Here is a 17,474-nt window from a genome sequence, read left to right as displayed (position 1 = left end):
CCTCACTGCCTCAATAGGTGCCATGTCAGGGCCGGCTGTGGGAGGAGTCAATCTCTACATGGTGTTGGTGGGCTTGTCAGCGTTGGTGCTGGCCTGCGGCTGCACAGCATGTGCCCTCCTCCTTTCCCGTCTCCACCGGCGACGTAAAAAGACTCCGGGTGGACCCCAGGAGGAGGGCATCAACAACCAGAGGGAGTCCGTCACGCTCATTAGAAACCTGGAGCGCGCAGGAGCCGCGCCTCCCCCGCCACCTCTGACCCCGCACACCGCCGTTCGGATGACAGCCCCTGCACAGCACTTCTGCGAGGAGATTGAACTCACGCTGCCCCCATCCCCGGCCCCATCACACCCCTCCCCTGCACTTAAATCCTCAAACCACGCCCCCAAACAGGACATATCCAATCTGGAGCGGGAAAAGCTCAACCGCTTCCACCACTCGGACAGCCAGGAACTGGAGGTGTGACCTTTGAACTTTCAGGGGCTTTTATTATTTCGCGCCCACTGCATAGCTTCCTGTGGTGGTGACCCCACCCTGACCCATCTCTCCCTGACTTGACCCCTCATCTTTTGTGAGCTGAGATGTCTCAGGCTGACCTTATGTTGGCTGAAATCGGTGTAGAACGATTGGCCTACAAAGTGGCTAAGCTGGTCTGAAACTATTTTGGGGATGGACTTCATCAAGAAACAGTGTGGAGCTCATCCGCAACCTCATGCCCTCCTGACCTACTGACCGGGGATCTAATCCTGTGCATTGGCCTTGAGTCAGGTTGGCCTGTGTGTCTCCGTGGGGACTGAAGGAGGGAACAACTGTGAGGACCCCTTGGAGCCATTCATGTGTCAATGTCCATCTGATGTCACTCTACTGGCCTGGCTGGCCTATCATTGATGACTGAACCTAGAGCTCCAGGCAAAGCGGAGAAAGGGCAATGTGGTGTAACTTCTAACAAGTCCATTTCCACATTCATTATTTGAAGGATAAACTGTGGTATAATTATTGTGTGTGTGTGTGTGTGCGTGTGCGTGTGCGTGTGTGTATCTGTCAGTGCGAAGTGTCTGTGACAACCATTCCAGGCCTTCATGCCTGTTGCCAGGGGAAATAACAATGACAAAAAATAATAAAGAAAAAGAACAGAAGAAGAATGATCAATAAATACAACTTTGTACTGTATAAAAAAAATGGAAAGGTTAAAAAAGAATGGAGCCTGACCCCAATCCATTGAATCATGAAAGAACTGAAATAAAACAACATTTGTTGCCTGTGTCGTTTCTGCAACACAAAGATGTAAAATGTTTTTATACCTATGTGTACAATGGTTATTTTGTATATATGTTGTAAATATCGATATTGCTCTTTTTGTACTGTGGTTTGTCTCTGAAGGTCCCCTTTTCACTTGGTTCTATGTGTCCTTCCTCTCCATCCATTCGTCTGGGGATGTCAGCATGTAAATAAAAGGCATTTACCTTCCAAAGCCGCGGGTCAAAGAGTTATTTGTTTTTCAACCCAAATGGATAAGGCGAATGGATAGCTCTATGGATGCTGTGTTGGATCCAGCCTTGGGTCCTCGTCGGTCCCTGGGCTGGTGACAGGATGCTGCTGGCGGTGATGTTGGAATGCTGGCAGCACTCTTCCTTCTGGTCGTAAGATCAAATCCCAACGCCCCAGGGCAGAGAAGAGGACTTTGCATGCACAGGGTCGCAGTATTTAGGATTGAAACCTTAAATGGGTGTAATAACTGTGGTCACAGCTTCCTGGCCCTATTCCTATCATGGCCACCTAATCTTCCTCCTCGTCCTTAATTGGCATTTATAATTCTTCACCTCATAGCAGACGCCTGCTGCATGTTCTGGCATAAATTAGCTGGATGAGCTGAGTTTCCCCTTTACTATGTAAAGCTCTTCAACTACCTCAATTGGTAGTCGAATCTTATAATTTTTATTAGTGAGGGAAGAAGACAGAAAGAGAGAGAAAAAATCTGAGGTAATGCAGTTCTATGTCCAGTTCAGCCTGTTTCTTTAGCATGGGAAGGCCAGTGTTGAGAGGATATTCCATATTGTGTTAAATGACTGAGTCACTAGGTCACACGACACTCACGACAACCTCACAGCAATGACTTAAATCTGACACAATTACACAGACACAAATAAATGCATTGTATTATTCTCAGAGAACATTCTAAAAAACATATTTCCTTCCTTGGATCGTTAAAGTTTCAATATAATGTAATGGTCTGTGAGGGTTTATTGTCAGTATGCTTCTCTGTCTGTCTGTCTGTGTCAAGATGGGTTGGCAATACATTGAGAATGAATCTACTGTATGTGATTTACACGTGAGAGACAGGAAGTGAGTGGAATTACACAGCAGTGTGAGTGAGAAGGCTTATGGGCATGATAAATGTGACCTTTGCCCTTTGTACACAGGGTAAAGGGTGGAAATGACCATGGGCTTCCCGTCCCCACCCTGAGTATGAGGAAACATAGGAAACTGAGGTTCTACCCAACACACACACCTGCTCAGCAGCCCAGGATGTAACTTCACAACCCACCCATCATCAAAATACACCAGTGGTCAAAGTTCACTGTTTTCAGTTCCTTGTTCGTTGATTATCCATCGTCCCTGGATTTTTGCTGGGTGTATTACCCACTGAGTCTATAGTGATGTCATATTCTTTAGTCAAGTGGTACTTTGTCTATGTCCAGTTTGGTGTCTGGAGTCTTTGTATGCATGGCCCATCTTGCTTTGATTCCATGATCTGGGGTTCAAGGTTAAAGTCACAGAGGGTGTTTTTCATGTTTATGCCAATTCCTCCTAGGTCTATTTTCAGGGGCCAGAAACCAACAGCTCTTGGAAACCAGAATTTTTGGATGTGGGCTCCACATGCTTTGGAGGGCTAAAGCAAGTAATATTTTTGTCTTTATCCATCATTTGTATCCACCTAATTTAAGTGAATACCTTATTTACGTAACAAAGGGGTAAGGCGTGGACGTCAGCACGTAAGGGGGTGGTTCAGGTACCTTATAAAATGGCATAACTGTTCGTGTGTAGTATGTTTGTTTGGGGGAACACTTCTCTAAAATAAAATACAAAATGTTGGATCAATCTCAAACATATATTAGTTTTTGTGTAAAACATGTTCTGTAAAGTAACACATTTTACCTGGTTGGATAAATATACATTTCCCCGTTAAGGTGTTGGGTTTTGCTTCAGCGCCATCCTTCGGCAAAAGCGTCTGGTTTGAGATAATCATTAGTGAACAAAACCTGAACGGACCTGAAAGGACAGGTCCTCTCGCGCCATCTTTTGGACAATAGACATAGTCAATGTGAGAAAAAAAAACTTGTGCTCTTATATTACCTAGTTTGCAACAGTTAAAACAAAACGACATTAATTATTGCTTTATAATTCTTACTTTATGTTCAAACGTTTTTCAAAACATACAATCAGAAGAGTTGCCAATAAAACAATCAGCAGTGGACTTCCCTTGAAATTATATTCAGATTTTCAATGGAAATGTTTTGCAAGGCATGTCCCTCCACTTAAACTGTTTTCAAAGTAATACATGTGTAGTTCATTTTATAATCATTATAATTTGAAAAGTACTGAAATAGTTTGACAACATCCGGGTAGCAGAGTGAATCTACCTACTTCCGTTCAGAAAGCGATGATTTCGGCTGCCAACGTTCAGCCGAGCAATCAGAAGAAACATTTCAAGTGTGTGGTGTTGGTCTACAAAAACAGGTATTCAAATATCTGCTGGATAAATCAACTACCCATAAGATTTAATGCACGTATTATACAACGTAAAACTTATGTGTACATATATTTTCAACCACACATGCAGGCCCTGGCTCAGTGCTAGCTACAGGCTGGCTAGCTGAATGGTAGCTAGCTAAACAGCTAACGTTAACGGTAGCTAATCTAACTAACATTAGTGTGCCAATTAGTATATGTCATGACTAGCATTGGGTGGCAAAATCAGGAACAAACGAAAACGTATTTTCTGAAGACCTTACTAATACTGTAAACACAGTCTGCAAAAGAACATAGGCTATCCTGCTAGCAACGTGAAACTAGGTAACATTAGCTAGCGTGCTATGATATCCCTCCATGTTGTTTTGGTTGCCCTTACAGTATAGTGCCTTGTAGGGATGTGCAAATTGTGTTAACATCCATACCTACCTTTTTAGTAACTACATATATAGCCATGCCTGCAAGGTATTGAAAGATGTCAAGGAACAATCTCAAGGCAGTGTTTATACTTGTTGAAAACTGCGTAGCTAGCTGACTACACGATGAATAGGCCAACCCAGCGATTTGATGGCGTTATTCAGATTGACATAGGTATTACGTCGGTAGATCAGAAAGCCCTCTTCTGTACGTGCCAGCTGTTGCTAATCCGTATTCTAGATCCGTTCTGTAGTTTAGATCTATACAGGGGGGAAACGTGTGACAATAAAATTACAAAATGGATCTAAGGCTCCATGCTTGGGAATACCTTTCGAAATTATGTCGTGGAAAAACAGTTTCCCCTCTTCACAAAAAATATGCAATAACTCCGGAACTTGTGAATCAAATGAGACTTTAATGAAAATCATAAAACAATGAAAATCACAGAAGCCAGGTCCATCTGCAGATAAACCCTTTGCCAGGTCCACCTGCAGGATAAACCCTTTGTTCAAAACTCACATTTATACAGTAACATCTTACATTACGTCATCTGACCATGCCGTGATGTTTTTCATTTGAGGTGTGTGCCAACTTTGTTTCACAAGTTTCTGGGATCCACCCTTCAAACCATTACATAATGAAACATTGGTGGTGCATGTTCTGGACACTCCACAAGAAGTAGAGCCATTGGGACCCTTTAATTTAAGGAACATGATGGTACTTTGCGTATACACTGATGACTGCTTGAAAAAAAGACATACATTATATATTGATACTGTTTACCATACCGATTGTCTGTGTGTGTGATTAACATACTCATAAACATATTCATAAAGTGTGAGTGTAGTGCATTCTTATAAAAATCCCCCTATGGTGCTTGTTGTTGTTGAACTAATTTAGTGTGGTATTCATTATATCCACCGGTCTCCCCCCCCCCCCCCAGCCACCGTGCCCCGCCGCGCCCCCACCCCCAGCGGAGCCGTTATGTGGCAGGAGGCCCGCAAACATGAGCGCAAGCTGCGAGGCATGATGGTGGACTACAAACGGCGCGGCGAGCGCCGGCGAGAGTACTACGAGAAGATCGTAAGTCACACGGCACGCCCCTTTTGGGCCCCTTTACTTTGACTGTCACGATGTGCACAGGTTTGACGGCGTTTCGCCTGCCGTTGCTCTCCTGGAGCAGAAGCCTTGGTTCCGTGTTGCTCTCCAGGAGCGGCGTCAGTGATTGGTTGGTGAGGTTTCACCCGCTGTCGTCTTCTCCCCTCTCCTATACAGAAAAAGGACCCGGCCCAGTTCCTTCAGGTTCATGGCCGAGCCTATAAGATCCATCTGGACTCTGCCGTAGCGCTCGCCGCAGAAAGCCCCATTAACATGTGAGAACACACACACACACACCCTGGATACAGCACTGACCAGACATGCATGTTGTACATGCAGACACGCTTTCACCACCCTATTAGTGTGGCCAGTGTGAAAGGGCTACACACTGTATAGCGGCGCACTGTGTTACCGTTTTGACACACTGTCACTGTGGTGTACTGAGCGGCAGATAGCCTAGTCGTTGGAGCGTCGACCGGTAGCCGAAAGGTTGCTGGTTTGAAATCCCCCTACCGTATGTCGCATAGGTTCCCAGGTTCGAGTTCAAGTTCTGCCAAGAATGGAGGCAGCACAGTTCACGTCACAACCACAGTTTGGCATACGTGGGTCGATCTTTGAACGCCTGCTGTGATAGGTTATTTAAAGTGTAGAAGGAAGGTTCGGTTAAACTGGGATTGTCCATGCTAACTCGTATTTGTGATTAGGTCAAAGATGTACCTTTCAAATGTCTATGGCAACTGGGCGATGTTCTATATTTAGAAAGTAACATTTTCTTCTCAGAATTGCTCTGCCTTAATCCTTGTTTTCTTCACATCACCACACAATCCCATCTCCTGTGAATACTAATAAAGATGTTCTGATGTGGGGTTCCCCAGGATGCCCTGGCAGGGAGACACCAACAACATGATTGACAGGTTTGACGTGAGAGCCCACCTGGACTACATCCCCACCTTCACCCCCCCCCTCCTCAGCTCAGTGTAAGTGGCCCCCCCGAGGCCCGTCCTCCAGACGTGTTACGCTGCTCGAGTGTCCTCGCGGCTGTTGGTTACCGCTGTAAAACACGCTAGTCGATGTGTTGTGGCCGTGAGAAAGGGGAAACGTGCTCTGTGGGACCGCTGTTTTTCGTCAGGGGTACTGATGTGTCCTGTGTTGGTTGCAGCACCCCAGAACAGGAGTCAGAGGAGAGGAAGTGCAACTATGAGCGTTACAGAGGCCTGGTGCAGAACGACTTCGCCAGCAGTGAGTATCCGCCTGAGAAGGATTCGAGGACAGCGGACCGGGAATGTTAATCTAGCAAGTGTTGAGATAAAGAAATGTCTGTTTAACTTCACTCTTCTTATGCACACTGGTCATGGGCGCCAGGAAACGCATGCGCTGGTAAAGGCAAAAACGGAACGTGGCTCTGTATGGGACGTTGGTCTCCAGGACTCTCCAGTCTTACTCTGAGATAATTAAACTAATGAGGATTCTCCTTTTTATTTGTGGATTTCACTACTTTTTATGTGAGATAATTTTTACTGCGCTTGTAGTTTATTTCCCAGAGTGTTATCGCTTACCATTGAAAATTGTATTTAAAAAAATTATTTACGGCCCCCCTATACTTCCATGTTTTTATTATAAAACAACAAAAAACATATGTTACACAATTTTCAGAAATGATGTTACAGACACATTTTATGTAATCAATATTAAGTGACGGCATAATATGGAAATGTATTTTCTCTATAAAGAAAGAAAATACTACGTAAAAAAATTGGTTGGGAGAGGCGTTTAAGAAGGCCGGCATAACCGCTGTGCAACGCCATGTGTCTTTATGCCTTCCTCCCACTGGGCATGTGGTCTTATTTATTTCTCAGTGTTTCACCACATCTTGCTGTCCCATTGCAGTCTCTGAGGAGCAGTGTTTGTACCAGATTCAAATGGATGAGCTCTACGGTGGATTACAGAGGCCAAATGAGGATGAGAAGAAAAAGTGAGTCCCATTCCAACAACCTCCACGTTCTCAATGTACGGTTTGAGAATCCACCCCCTCGTTTTTAGATTTGTGTTTAGTTATTAATAAACCCCTCCCCTTTGTTTAGGCTCGCTAAGGAGAAGGCCACCATTGGCTACACGTACGAGGACAGCACTGTGACCGAGCCTGGGGAGGAGGAGGAGAAAGGGGAGGAGGATGACTCTGAGAACAGCGAATCAGAAGAGGATGAGGGCATCCCCGACATTGGTGGGTGTCCATACCCGTCTGGGTAGTTGGGCTCATCGTTGCAGGAGTGGCTGTTGCAATGGCTGACCGATCTGTGAATGACCTATTTAAAATGACTGTCATTACGGTCAGCAACAACTTCTAATGTGTCGTACTCACTGGAATGTCCAACAGGCCCACTGGATGATATAATGTGTGCAGAATCTTGAGTCTGTCTTCTTTCTCTTTTCTAAATACCATTATGTGTGTTTCAGATGTGGAGGTGGATGTTGATGAGCTCAACACAGAGCAAGAGTTGGATCTGAACAAGATGGCCACCCCATATGGAATGTCAGAGGGGGACTTTGTCAGGTCAGTTTACATGCTTCGTTATCTGGAGTGGGAACCAAAGTGGATGTCATGTTGTCGCCATGACATCTCTGTGGCCGATGCAGAAAATGTTTTGATCTGCCTGTTGTGTTAGAGGTGAACTGTAGGATGTCATGGGTGTGTACTGCTGACGGTTTATAGGATGTAATCAACACTGTGTTTACTGGCTGGCTGTTGACAGAATGTAATCAGTGCTATTTGCTGGCTGGCTGTTGACAGAATGTAATCAATGCTGTTTACTGGCTGGCTGTTGGCAGAATTTTGTCAGGGCTGTTTACTGGCTGAATGTTGACAGAATGTAATCAGTGCTGTGTTTACTGGCTGACTGTCGAAAGGTAATTAGTGCTGTGTTTACTTGGCTGACTGTTGACAGGATGCTGAGAAAAGACAAGGATGAGGTGGAGGCAATCAAACATGCCAAAGCTCTGGAGGCAGAGAAGGCCATGTACTCGGTAAGAAAGTGCATGCTGTGTGTGTGTGTGTGTGTGTGTGTTTGTGTCAGTATACTTTCTCTTAATATCAACACTAACTGTATATTTGTGTTTGACATCAGGGCCGTCGTTCTCGCCGTCAGAGGAGGGAGTTCAGAGAGAAGAGACTGAAGGGCAGACAGATCAGCCCACCCAGGTATACACCACACCTCATTTACTGTCCCGGTGTAGCACAGAGAAGACCATCCCATGACCCCCTCTCTGTTTCTGACCTCCAGCTATGCCAGGAGAGACAGCCCCACCTACGACCCCTACAAACGGTGAGTGGGAGTCCGGCCTCTGCGTTTCTTTTCCTTCTAAGTCCACCCTAATTCTGGGGGCGTGCTGAGTACTTGGACAAAACAAGTATTCTCGCGGCTGTTTAGAATTGGCTGACTGCAAAATAAGTACATTTATTGGAAGTGAGCCTCATGTGGGGACCAGTGAAGAGGGGTCACAGCTGGAGCTCGGCTCCACACTAGGCCTCACTTCCTTGTCTTTGTAAACCTTGTCTAAAGCGCCAGTATTGTATTTTATGCCCGGCTGGTAAATGCAAGTAAGCCAAAAGCAGTGGGTCATCTACATTGTCTGATTCTCTGTATTTTATTAACTGTGCCTTTGGTATAGTGTTTTTTTTTCTTTTATACAGCAGTGCTGATTACATTTACCGTCATCTTATTGGTATGTGGTATTTGCTAAGAGAATGGAAAAACTGAAAAGTTCATATTTCTGTGGGGGTGGGTGGCTTTGTGCAGATCAGCTCATGTCAGACAGTTTTAGATTGTCACCATAAGTCAGTAATGTTTCAGGTATGTAAATCACTTGTCAATCTGACAATGGGCCTGAATGCCTTCTTTAGTAGCGGTTTGGACAAGGCAGCATTGGCAGAAAATGACCAATGTCTTTCCCGGTTTGTCCCACTTTCTTCTTCCGTCAATCACACGCCATGGCGCAGATTGATCTGTAGTTACTCACTGATTAGGTCTAAATAAGAGGGCTAAAATCACATCTGTTTTCAGCCGTCAGGGTTATGTCGTTGTTCTGAACAATGTGTGAATGAGAGAAGCAACAGGTGAGCCCGGTGCCTGTGCAGCATTTCATGCTGCTGAGTGTTTCTCCGGGTTTTCCGGTCACGGCTAAGTCCGCTAACGGGGATCAGCTGCTTGCTTGTAAGGTTCAAGGCAACACTTTGTTCAGTGCAGACGGACAACATCACTGAATCCCGCCTCCTTCCCCTGTGCTCCTCAGGCCTCAGTCGGAGTCAAGTTCGGAGTCACGGTCGCGCTCCCGTTCCCCGGGCCCCGAGAAGATCACCTTCATCACCAGCTTCGGAGGCAGTGACGAGGAGGCTGCCACGGCTACCCAAGCCCCACCCCCTGTCCACTCTGGCCACACCCCCGCCAACTCGCTGCACCACCCCGCAGGTCATAGCAGGGGCTCCCGGTCGGTAGCTTTCCCCTTCCGGTTTCCATTGGTTGTTTACTCCTGTCAGTCATGTTACTGTCAATGACTACAGCTGTAGAGATTGGTAGGTCAAGTGGAGCTCAGACTAGGAAAGTGTTTGATAACCACATTTTGCAGTCCTAACCGTGTGCTAATGCAGAGATACATGTCCATTTGTGTATCGCCGTCTTAAGTTTGCCGTCGTATTTTATTAGGGTCAGCCACTGTCACTGCGTACATCCCAGAGGCTCGGTGCCACCAAATTTAGATTTTATTAGTTTTTTCCCCCTCATATCAGGTTTAAATAATTCTTCTGAAAATGCTGAACATTTCAGTATCTGTTCACTTTCGAGCAGAACTGCTTTGGCGTGTTAATCCTTGCATCAGCTCAAGGAACACATCGATGGCCTGGATGAACCCCAAAACAAGAAACCCATTGAGCATGTTTTGACCACTATATATATTACCAGGGATAGTGTTAAATCTTAGCCCCAAAAATAAATGTTTTAAGAGTTTTCCTTTTAAGAACATAGGGATTCCCCTACAGTTTAAATTTTAAGAACCTCTAAATTGTGCTCAAGGATTGTTTCTTTTTGGGATGTATGGAGAGATGTTCAGGTCCAGATCTCTGTCCTGCCTGTGTGGTGTTACATGACCGTATTGCTAATGATCTTCATGTCATACGGTAGCAGCACTGAATGAATAACAGGAAGTCAAAGCGACGGGTCTGATGAGGACAGCCAGTGGCTTGTTACTAATACATCTGTATTTCTCTCTGTTCAGCAGACGCCGCTCTTCCTCCAGCCCCTCCTCTTCCTCTCGCTCCTCCTCCAATGGCTCCTCCTCTCGTTCCTCCTCTCGCTCCCGCCGCAACACGCGCCGCGGAGGAGGCAGGGACAGGCGGTATTCCCGCTCCAGGTCGAGACGGCGCTCGGACTCGCGGTCTCGCGGCAGGGGAGCTAACGGGGAAAGAGCTGGGTCACGGAGGAGATACAACCGGACACGGTCCCGCTCCAATGACAGAGACCGGAACCGGGACAGAGACCGGGAGATGGACAGGGGACGGGACCGGGATGCTGGGTGTCGATTCACCGCACGCAGAAGCACACGGTGAGAGAGCCACAACAACCATGTACCTTTCTAAACCCTGTTAGATTGAGACCCCCGTGACCCCACGGCCTACCTTGGGGTCACGTCTCAGCTTTATTTGGAGGTCACTGTGGATGCCTTTATGGAGCCCAGTTTTAATCCCCGTTTTGTTGTGGTTAGGGGATTCAGATTTTGGTTATTTGATAGGGAGATGGGGACAAAAATTTTGCTTGACTGGATTTTTTGTCTTTCTCCAATTAGGTTTATTTTGGATCCAACCGCCTACTCTTAAACTCTTAAATACTGTGCTCATATTTGAGTGTTGTTAACTAACATTTGGTTTGTTGAAGTTAGTCACACCCAACTAAGGGTTCCAGAGATTTGGTAAATCCTTAAAAAAAAAAAAAAAAGAATCGGCAACTACACTGAAAGATCTATATTTGTTTTTGTCTTGGAAGTATTTGTGGGCGCTGGGTGATTGTACACATCTGATCACCTTTTTGCCGTCCGTGTAACGTCTTTCTGAAAGCAGTAGGGGTTGCTCTCCTGCTTTGGTGGAGGGAAAATTCTCCCAGAGGATATTTGAGAATGTAGGTCTGATGTAACAGTTGAGGGTCTAGGAAGCTGCTGATCGGAGGACAGAGGAAATATAATTCCTCTCTTTTTCCTGGGATCCACCCAAAAGTGTGTGCGCTCAATGCTGATTGTATCAAACATGGTGTTCTGATGAGTAAATGGTGTTCCTTAGCCACTCCTGGTTGGGCGTCTTATATTGTCCCAGTTGTTCTCTGACGAGATGTATTGGGGTTGTGGTCAGAAAGACTACCTTCTTCTGGCCTGGTCGGATGCAGGATGTGCCTTAGTGTATGTCCTGGTGCCTTTGTCAGGGAAACCATTCCGTACTGTTTACGCCTTTGCAGGAATCTTGTTCAGTCTTTCTGCAGTGGTTTGGTGGACTGTGTTGGGCCTTTTTCTCTTAACCATCATGTTTTGCTACTTGTTTCCTTGAAGCCATTCTGCCAGTGGAAATGAGCTCCTATAGCAGTCGTGGCCTGGTTCGCTGGCTGTGGCAGGTGGCTTGGCATAAATAAATATTGTCACTACTACTTTTTAGCAAATATTTTAGTTTAAAGAAATGTGGGAATATCCCTTGATTTTACAAAATTCTCCACAGAGTTGAATGAACAACTCCCAGGGATCATTTCTATGTAGCAGGTTGGACAAGCTGTTTGGGCGACCATTTATAAGTAAATTCTAATCCATGTTGCTGGAAACCATCCAACTGACCATGTCCATTAACATGTTATATCCCCCGCTCTGTTCCCAGATCCCGCTCAGACTCTCGGCAGGGGGAGCGTGCCAGGCGGGGGGGTAGGGGGCGTTCTTCTGGAGGCCACCGAAGGGGGGTCAGCAGTAGCCCCAGTGCCTCCCAGTCCCCCCAGCTCAGCTGCACCCCCTCACCCTCCCACAAAGGAGGGCAGCCCTCTGCCACTGCTCTCTGTGACAAGCTGAGAAAGTGAGTCACAACTGCACACACACACAGTGAACAGATAGTGAACAGATATTTATTCACACACAGAGTTACATGTAGTCTAAAACAACACACAGCTGCATTAGATTGTTTATTTAGTGTCCTGGAGGTGACGCTCTCTGACTTGAAATGTTAACATTTTCTACTTCTCCTTTATCTACTTTCTCATCTGTTTTGTTCTTCCTCTCTCTCACCCTCCCTTTTGCCCTACGGCCTTTTCTCTCTCTGTCTCACCCCTTCTAGGCCTGATACTCCGGGTGGTAAAGAGACAGGAGCTGCCAAAGTCAGTAAGAATTTGATCTAGCTGGGTTTCTTGCTAAAGTCTCCGTCCCCCTGACCCCTCACAGGCTGAGCTGGTTGTCCATCAGGCCACTGTCACCCAGAGTCATTTAACCCCACGCCCCCTCCCACCAGACTAGATATCCATATGAAAATGAAGTGTTTGTGTGTGCGTGCGTGAGCGAGCGGGTGTTCTCAGTGCTGACACATTTCACTCCACAGAACGAACAAACACTCTGTGAGCCTATTGCCACAAGTTTCGCTTAGTTGGTAGTGGGAAACGCCATGGTTGTGGGTTCGATTCCCATGGGGAGGTGTGGACAAGTTTGTGGAAGTTATGAAAACGTGTGCCCTCACTATTGTGCGTCACTCTGGATGTGCCGCTGATGCCGTTGTCCGAGGCTCTTAAATGGATTCCTTGCTCCGTTCCCACTGATCTGAAAGGGCCAGGTGAGTGAACAAGGTGGTGGCAAAGGAAGCCATATAAGAGTGAATCGTCAGACAATAGTTTTGTCTATGAGGGCCCGTCTGTCATGAGTCACAGAGATACCATCAGAAAAACTTTTCTTCCCACAATTTACACTCCTGCCGCGTAGTGAGGCGGGCCGCATGTCACCAACGTGAATAGAGGCCCTGATCTTGTCTGAGCACGCAGGAATAAGAGAGAGCCACACTTCCCCCTGGACTCCGAGCAAACTCCTCCCCGCCTCCCCCTTCAGAGGCGCAGCGCTTCAGGGTTCAGTGCAGCTACTCCCCCTGTGAGGACCCCCAGGGAAACGCCCCGTGGAGGTGTCTGATGGTTAATGGAGGGTAACGCAACTGTCGGCGGCCATTTTAAACCTGTAGCGCCCCCCCCCCCCCCCCCCCCCCCCCCCCAGCAGTGGCTGAATTCCTGCCTGTCCAGGGAGTGTCGACAGGAATGTACTGGGGAGGGGAGCGCCGCTGGCGTTTTTCTCGTTACTGAACTTGCTGGACGTTGTTTTCGCCTTGTTCGTGTCTTCTAGCCTTAACCAGCCTCCCCGGCGTTCACGCGGCCTGTACCCCAGGGTCTGGGCGCTGTTCTGTCCGAGTCAGTTCAGTGTGACCCACGTGGGGTGTTGCCCCGTTAAAAAGCACTGGAGAGAATCTGAGTTTCACTGTGCTTCCTGGATTGAACGGGAACTGATGTGCCCAGCCCTGCTGTACAGGCAAACACAGAGAGGGTCGGCACCAGTGTAACCTGAGCCTGTCCTGCCACTGTGTGCAACAGCTGCGGGCTTGCGGTCGGCCTCCTCTGTACTCACAGCACGTAGCCTGCTCTACCAGTCCTGCAGAGGACAAGACAGGACATGACAAACAGTCAGCATGACACACACCCACCCACACACACACACACACACACACCTGAGTAACTGTGGCCAGGCCAGCTGCCGAGTGGCGCGGCCCAGGTCTTCTGGCCTCCCGTCTCCATTTGGACACGCGCACACATCCTGTCGTTTCTGCCCTGCGAGTGTGCGCTGATGCGTGTGTGTTCCTTACAGCCCAAGATGACCCCTCAGGAGAAGCTGAAGATACGCATGCAGAAGGCGTTGAACAGACAGTGTGAGTAGACGCAGCGAGGGACTGTTGGGTCACTTCCGCCCAGACGTCGGTCCTGCCGCCTTTTAACAAGTGTATTAATTAGGGCCGGAACTCCTGATGCGACGATGTCCAAATGCGCTGTGATTTCCTTTTGTCGTGTATGCTGAGTTGAATGTGTTTATTCATCTTCTGTTGTTTTTGTTGTCTCCCCCCCCCCCGTCCCCCCTCCCCTCATAGCCAAGGCGGATAAGAAAGCAGCGCAGGCGAAAGTCATGCAGCAGGAGAATAAGCGAGCGGTGCGTGTCTTTGTGTGTCTGTGAAGCGTTAGCCAACCACCGTTCCCTGTGGCGGTCCCACTAGAAACGGTGTTTCCCTGAGACAGTCCTTTTTATATGAAGGCCAAAATAACCAGAAGTGTCTGGAACTGTGCAGGAGGGAGACAACCACGTTCTTTCCCCTGAGAAATTGCACGATTTGGTGTTTTTGTTAATGGTGGTAGAAAATGCTATGCATCAATCTGGAATATTCTGTAAGCATTCCGTTGGGTTGACTGAATGGCACATTGTGAAACATCAGTGAGTTCAGCCTTTGTCACTAAAGCTCTTGGCCAACGTGCCCCAACAATTACCCCTCTCTAAGTCACAGATCTCCTCTAGTAAGGGTGAAAGAATATCTGGGCAATTGGGCCTGCCAGGCATATTCTACAAGACCTAGAGCATGATGGGATGTTATTTCCACACCTGTTTTCCGAATAGGTGTGTGTTTGCCATTGGCCCTCATGGCTGGGTGTTTACTTTACAGGAGCGAGAGGGAGAGCTTCGAGCCATGGCACGCAAGATCCGGATGAAGTAAGAAAGGAGTGTGTTTGCGTGTGTGTGCGCGCATGTGTGTGTGTGTGAGGGAGGTCCTGTATGGCCCTGAGTGAACAGTGGTGTGTGTTCCAGGGAGCGAGAGCGTCGGGAGAAGGAGAGGGATGAGTGGGAGAGACAATACGGACGACAGAGTCACTCGCCCTCCCCGTCTAAATATGGTGAGTTTGAGTCACTCCCCGTTACAAGGTGTGAACCAGTGCCGGTGCTAGTGGTCAACTAAGGGGTGTTGTGAACCAGGGGTTGGGTACCAGTTGTGAACCAGTTGGTCACTAGTGTTGAGAGTGTTGTGGTGATTGAAGTCTCTGGTGGGCCCTGGTTGGTTCAATGCCTCTGTCCTCTGTTTCATGCAGGTCGTGACTACAGCTCCTCCAGAAGGTACGTGAACTACAGGAACGACCATGTTGTGGGACGACCATGTCTCTGCTGTCACCATCTCAACAGAGCATCGTACACTCTGACACCCTCGCTGTTGTCTCTCTCAGGCAACTCTTTGTCGCACTGAAATTAGGACATTTTATCTTGGCTGAATTTCATATATTCCTTTCTTCAGTGTTTAGCATATTTACATATTTTTCCCTGTCTGTAATGCCTATGATGTGCGCACACCACACCTTTTCTTTCTTTTTCCGTCTTCTCACACTCTAATTCAAATGTGTTCTGTCTCCATCACCTGTGTCTTTGTCCCAAACATGCTAGTTTGAATTGCAAATGTTTAATTGGATTTGGATGTTACATTTAAGAAACCCTCCCACATTCCTGTCAGGTCCATGTGTTGGTTGGGGTTTTCAGATGAGCCGGGCACATTCTGAAGAGAGCAACATTACATAAATTCCAGGGAAACCTAGGAGGGAAAAACTAGTCCATCAACATTTTGATAGTTTTTAATTCATCTTTTACTTTCGCACTCCATGTTGAACCTGTTACCCAGATCTACTCTGTCCAAGGATGGCATTCAGTGTGTTTGGATTGCATGGCGTTATTGATTTACAGCAGGTTCCCAACCCGATCTATCAATATTTCTACTGCAGACTTCTGCAGCCTTTACATTGACCAGAGTGCTGTCAGGTTTGCTCGTTCCCATGAGCCGGAGATACATTAGATGGCAGTTTAGTTAAATGCCCTCACACAATCTAGCAAGCACCAGCAAATACTGGAGGACAACTGATTGAACCAATATCTACAGAGATATTGTCATTGGATTTACGTGTTGTGTGTTAACTAATCAGTTGTGTCCAATTTAACAGTTGTGGTCATGTTGGATGGTGAATATCTGTACTATACACTGGTTTCCAAACTTACAAACGGCCCTCTTTCCAGGAGGTCCCGCTCCCGCTCGAGGAGTCCATACTACCGCTACTGAAGCCACCGCCTGGACCCACTGACCCCCGCAACCCCTCCTCTCCCCACTCCCTCAGTGGAGAGAGAGACATGAGAGAAAAGGGGAGAAGTGGGGGGACAGAATGAAGGATTGGTGGTGGAGTGAGGGACAGATGGGGAGACCTGATTGGACGAGTTGAATTAGAACGCATAGTCACATTATAGTACTTCAGCAATACTGCAGAATGCTCTTCTTTTAACCTGTTCTTTCTCTTCTATCTCTCCACTTGGTCCATTTCTCTCTCTCTCTGTCTTTCTCTCATGTAGGCATCACTGCCTATTACATGAATAGGATGTAAAATAATTTGATATTTCCCATTCATCTGTGTACATAATTTTCTTCAATTACAAATGAGTAAAAGTTGATAAAATCCTGCAGGAGTGTGTAAGCCCATGTGTGGAAAAGATGGATAATCGTTTACTTTTTTTCATGCATTGGCCCCAGCCACTTACCCTGTGAAATTACACTTGGTGTTTTTTTCAGAGGAACCAATAAAGTATTTTTGTTTTAGTCCAATACAATGAAGACATCGAACTGAGAAATTAAAATAAAATACCCAAAATGATCAGATGTAGGCCTATTGGGTTGATGTTGTCATTACTATAAACCTTAATCCAAGCATTGTTTCTGGAGCCCATTTCTTTTTAAACTTAAGGGATTTAGCTACTGGACAGGATTCAACAAATATGAAAATGATAAATATACAGGTCCAATGATTGGCCCATCCTGTTGATATGCATTTAATCCTATACAATAGGCAAAACCCTGAGAGACCTCTGGACCCCAGGTAATAATTTAAAAACATACCGGCGGGACTTAGTTGATATGAGAAGTTGCTTATACAGCCCTTTGATGGGCTCGCCATCAGTCTACACACATCACACAATGACAATGATGACATGTTTTTAGACGTTGAGCCGATTTATTGTCAAAGGAACAGAACTTGTGCACTCAGACCCTTTATTCAGTACTTTGTTGAGGCGTCTTTGGCAACAATCACAGATTTTAGTCTTCTTGGGA

General features: G+C 46.7%; 2 protein-coding genes across 12 annotated transcripts in view; both read left to right on the top strand.

The window, feature by feature from the left end:
- LOC105011857 (protein jagged-2) overlaps positions 1–1,447 on the top strand; it is a 37,248-nt gene extending 35,801 nt beyond the window's left edge. For all 5 annotated transcript variants that reach the window (XM_010872291.4, XM_010872282.4, XM_020050236.2 and 2 more), the window contains exon 13: positions 18–1,447. In XM_010872291.4, the coding sequence (XP_010870593.2) occupies positions 18–463 (446 nt within the window). In that variant the 3' untranslated portion in view covers positions 464–1,447. The remainder of the gene's footprint in view (positions 1–17) is intronic.
- Positions 1,448–3,634: 2,187 nt separating this feature from the next.
- Positions 3,635–17,077, top strand: clasrp (CLK4-associating serine/arginine rich protein). 7 transcript variants are annotated; one of them, XM_013134661.4, is made up of 21 exons: positions 3,635–3,736; positions 5,109–5,248; positions 5,441–5,538; positions 6,139–6,240; positions 6,423–6,502; positions 7,151–7,235; positions 7,345–7,484; positions 7,718–7,814; positions 8,206–8,284; positions 8,386–8,459; positions 8,542–8,583; positions 9,551–9,745; positions 10,532–10,855; positions 12,162–12,350; positions 12,609–12,648; positions 14,165–14,225; positions 14,442–14,500; positions 15,006–15,052; positions 15,149–15,234; positions 15,427–15,451; positions 16,394–17,077. In XM_013134661.4, the coding sequence occupies exons 2-21, from the start codon at positions 5,150–5,152 to the stop codon at positions 16,434–16,436; spliced, it is 1,965 nt and encodes a 654-aa protein (XP_012990115.1). In that variant the 5' UTR covers positions 3,635–3,736; positions 5,109–5,149; the 3' UTR covers positions 16,437–17,077. The 7 variants fall into 7 exon arrangements, 6 of the variants coding, with proteins under 6 accessions (XP_012990115.1, XP_012990107.1, XP_012990114.1 ...); XM_013134653.4 differs by having other exon boundaries at positions 15,134–15,234; XM_013134660.4 differs by having other exon boundaries at positions 10,529–10,855.
- The last annotated feature ends 397 nt before the right edge of the window (positions 17,078–17,474 follow it).

This window comes from Esox lucius, chromosome 1 (genome assembly GCF_011004845.1).
Source record: "Esox lucius isolate fEsoLuc1 chromosome 1, fEsoLuc1.pri, whole genome shotgun sequence".
Classification (NCBI taxonomy): Eukaryota; Metazoa; Chordata; class Actinopteri; order Esociformes; family Esocidae; genus Esox; species Esox lucius.
Note: the sequence above shows the minus strand (reverse complement) of the source record. Positions and strands in the feature narration are given on the sequence as shown.

Coding starts and splice junctions, on each gene's coding strand:
- clasrp (XM_020047851.3), top strand. CDS start 5,150: ATGTGGCAGGAGGCCCGCAAACATGAGCGCAAGCTGCGAGGCATGATG. Junction 8,460..8,541: donor AGACAGATCAGCCCACCCAG/GTATACACCACA, acceptor TCTGACCTCCAG/CTATGCCAGGAGAGACAGCC. Junction 12,649..14,164: donor AAGAGACAGGAGCTGCCAAA/GTCAGTAAGAAT, acceptor TGTTCCTTACAG/CCCAAGATGACCCCTCAGGA.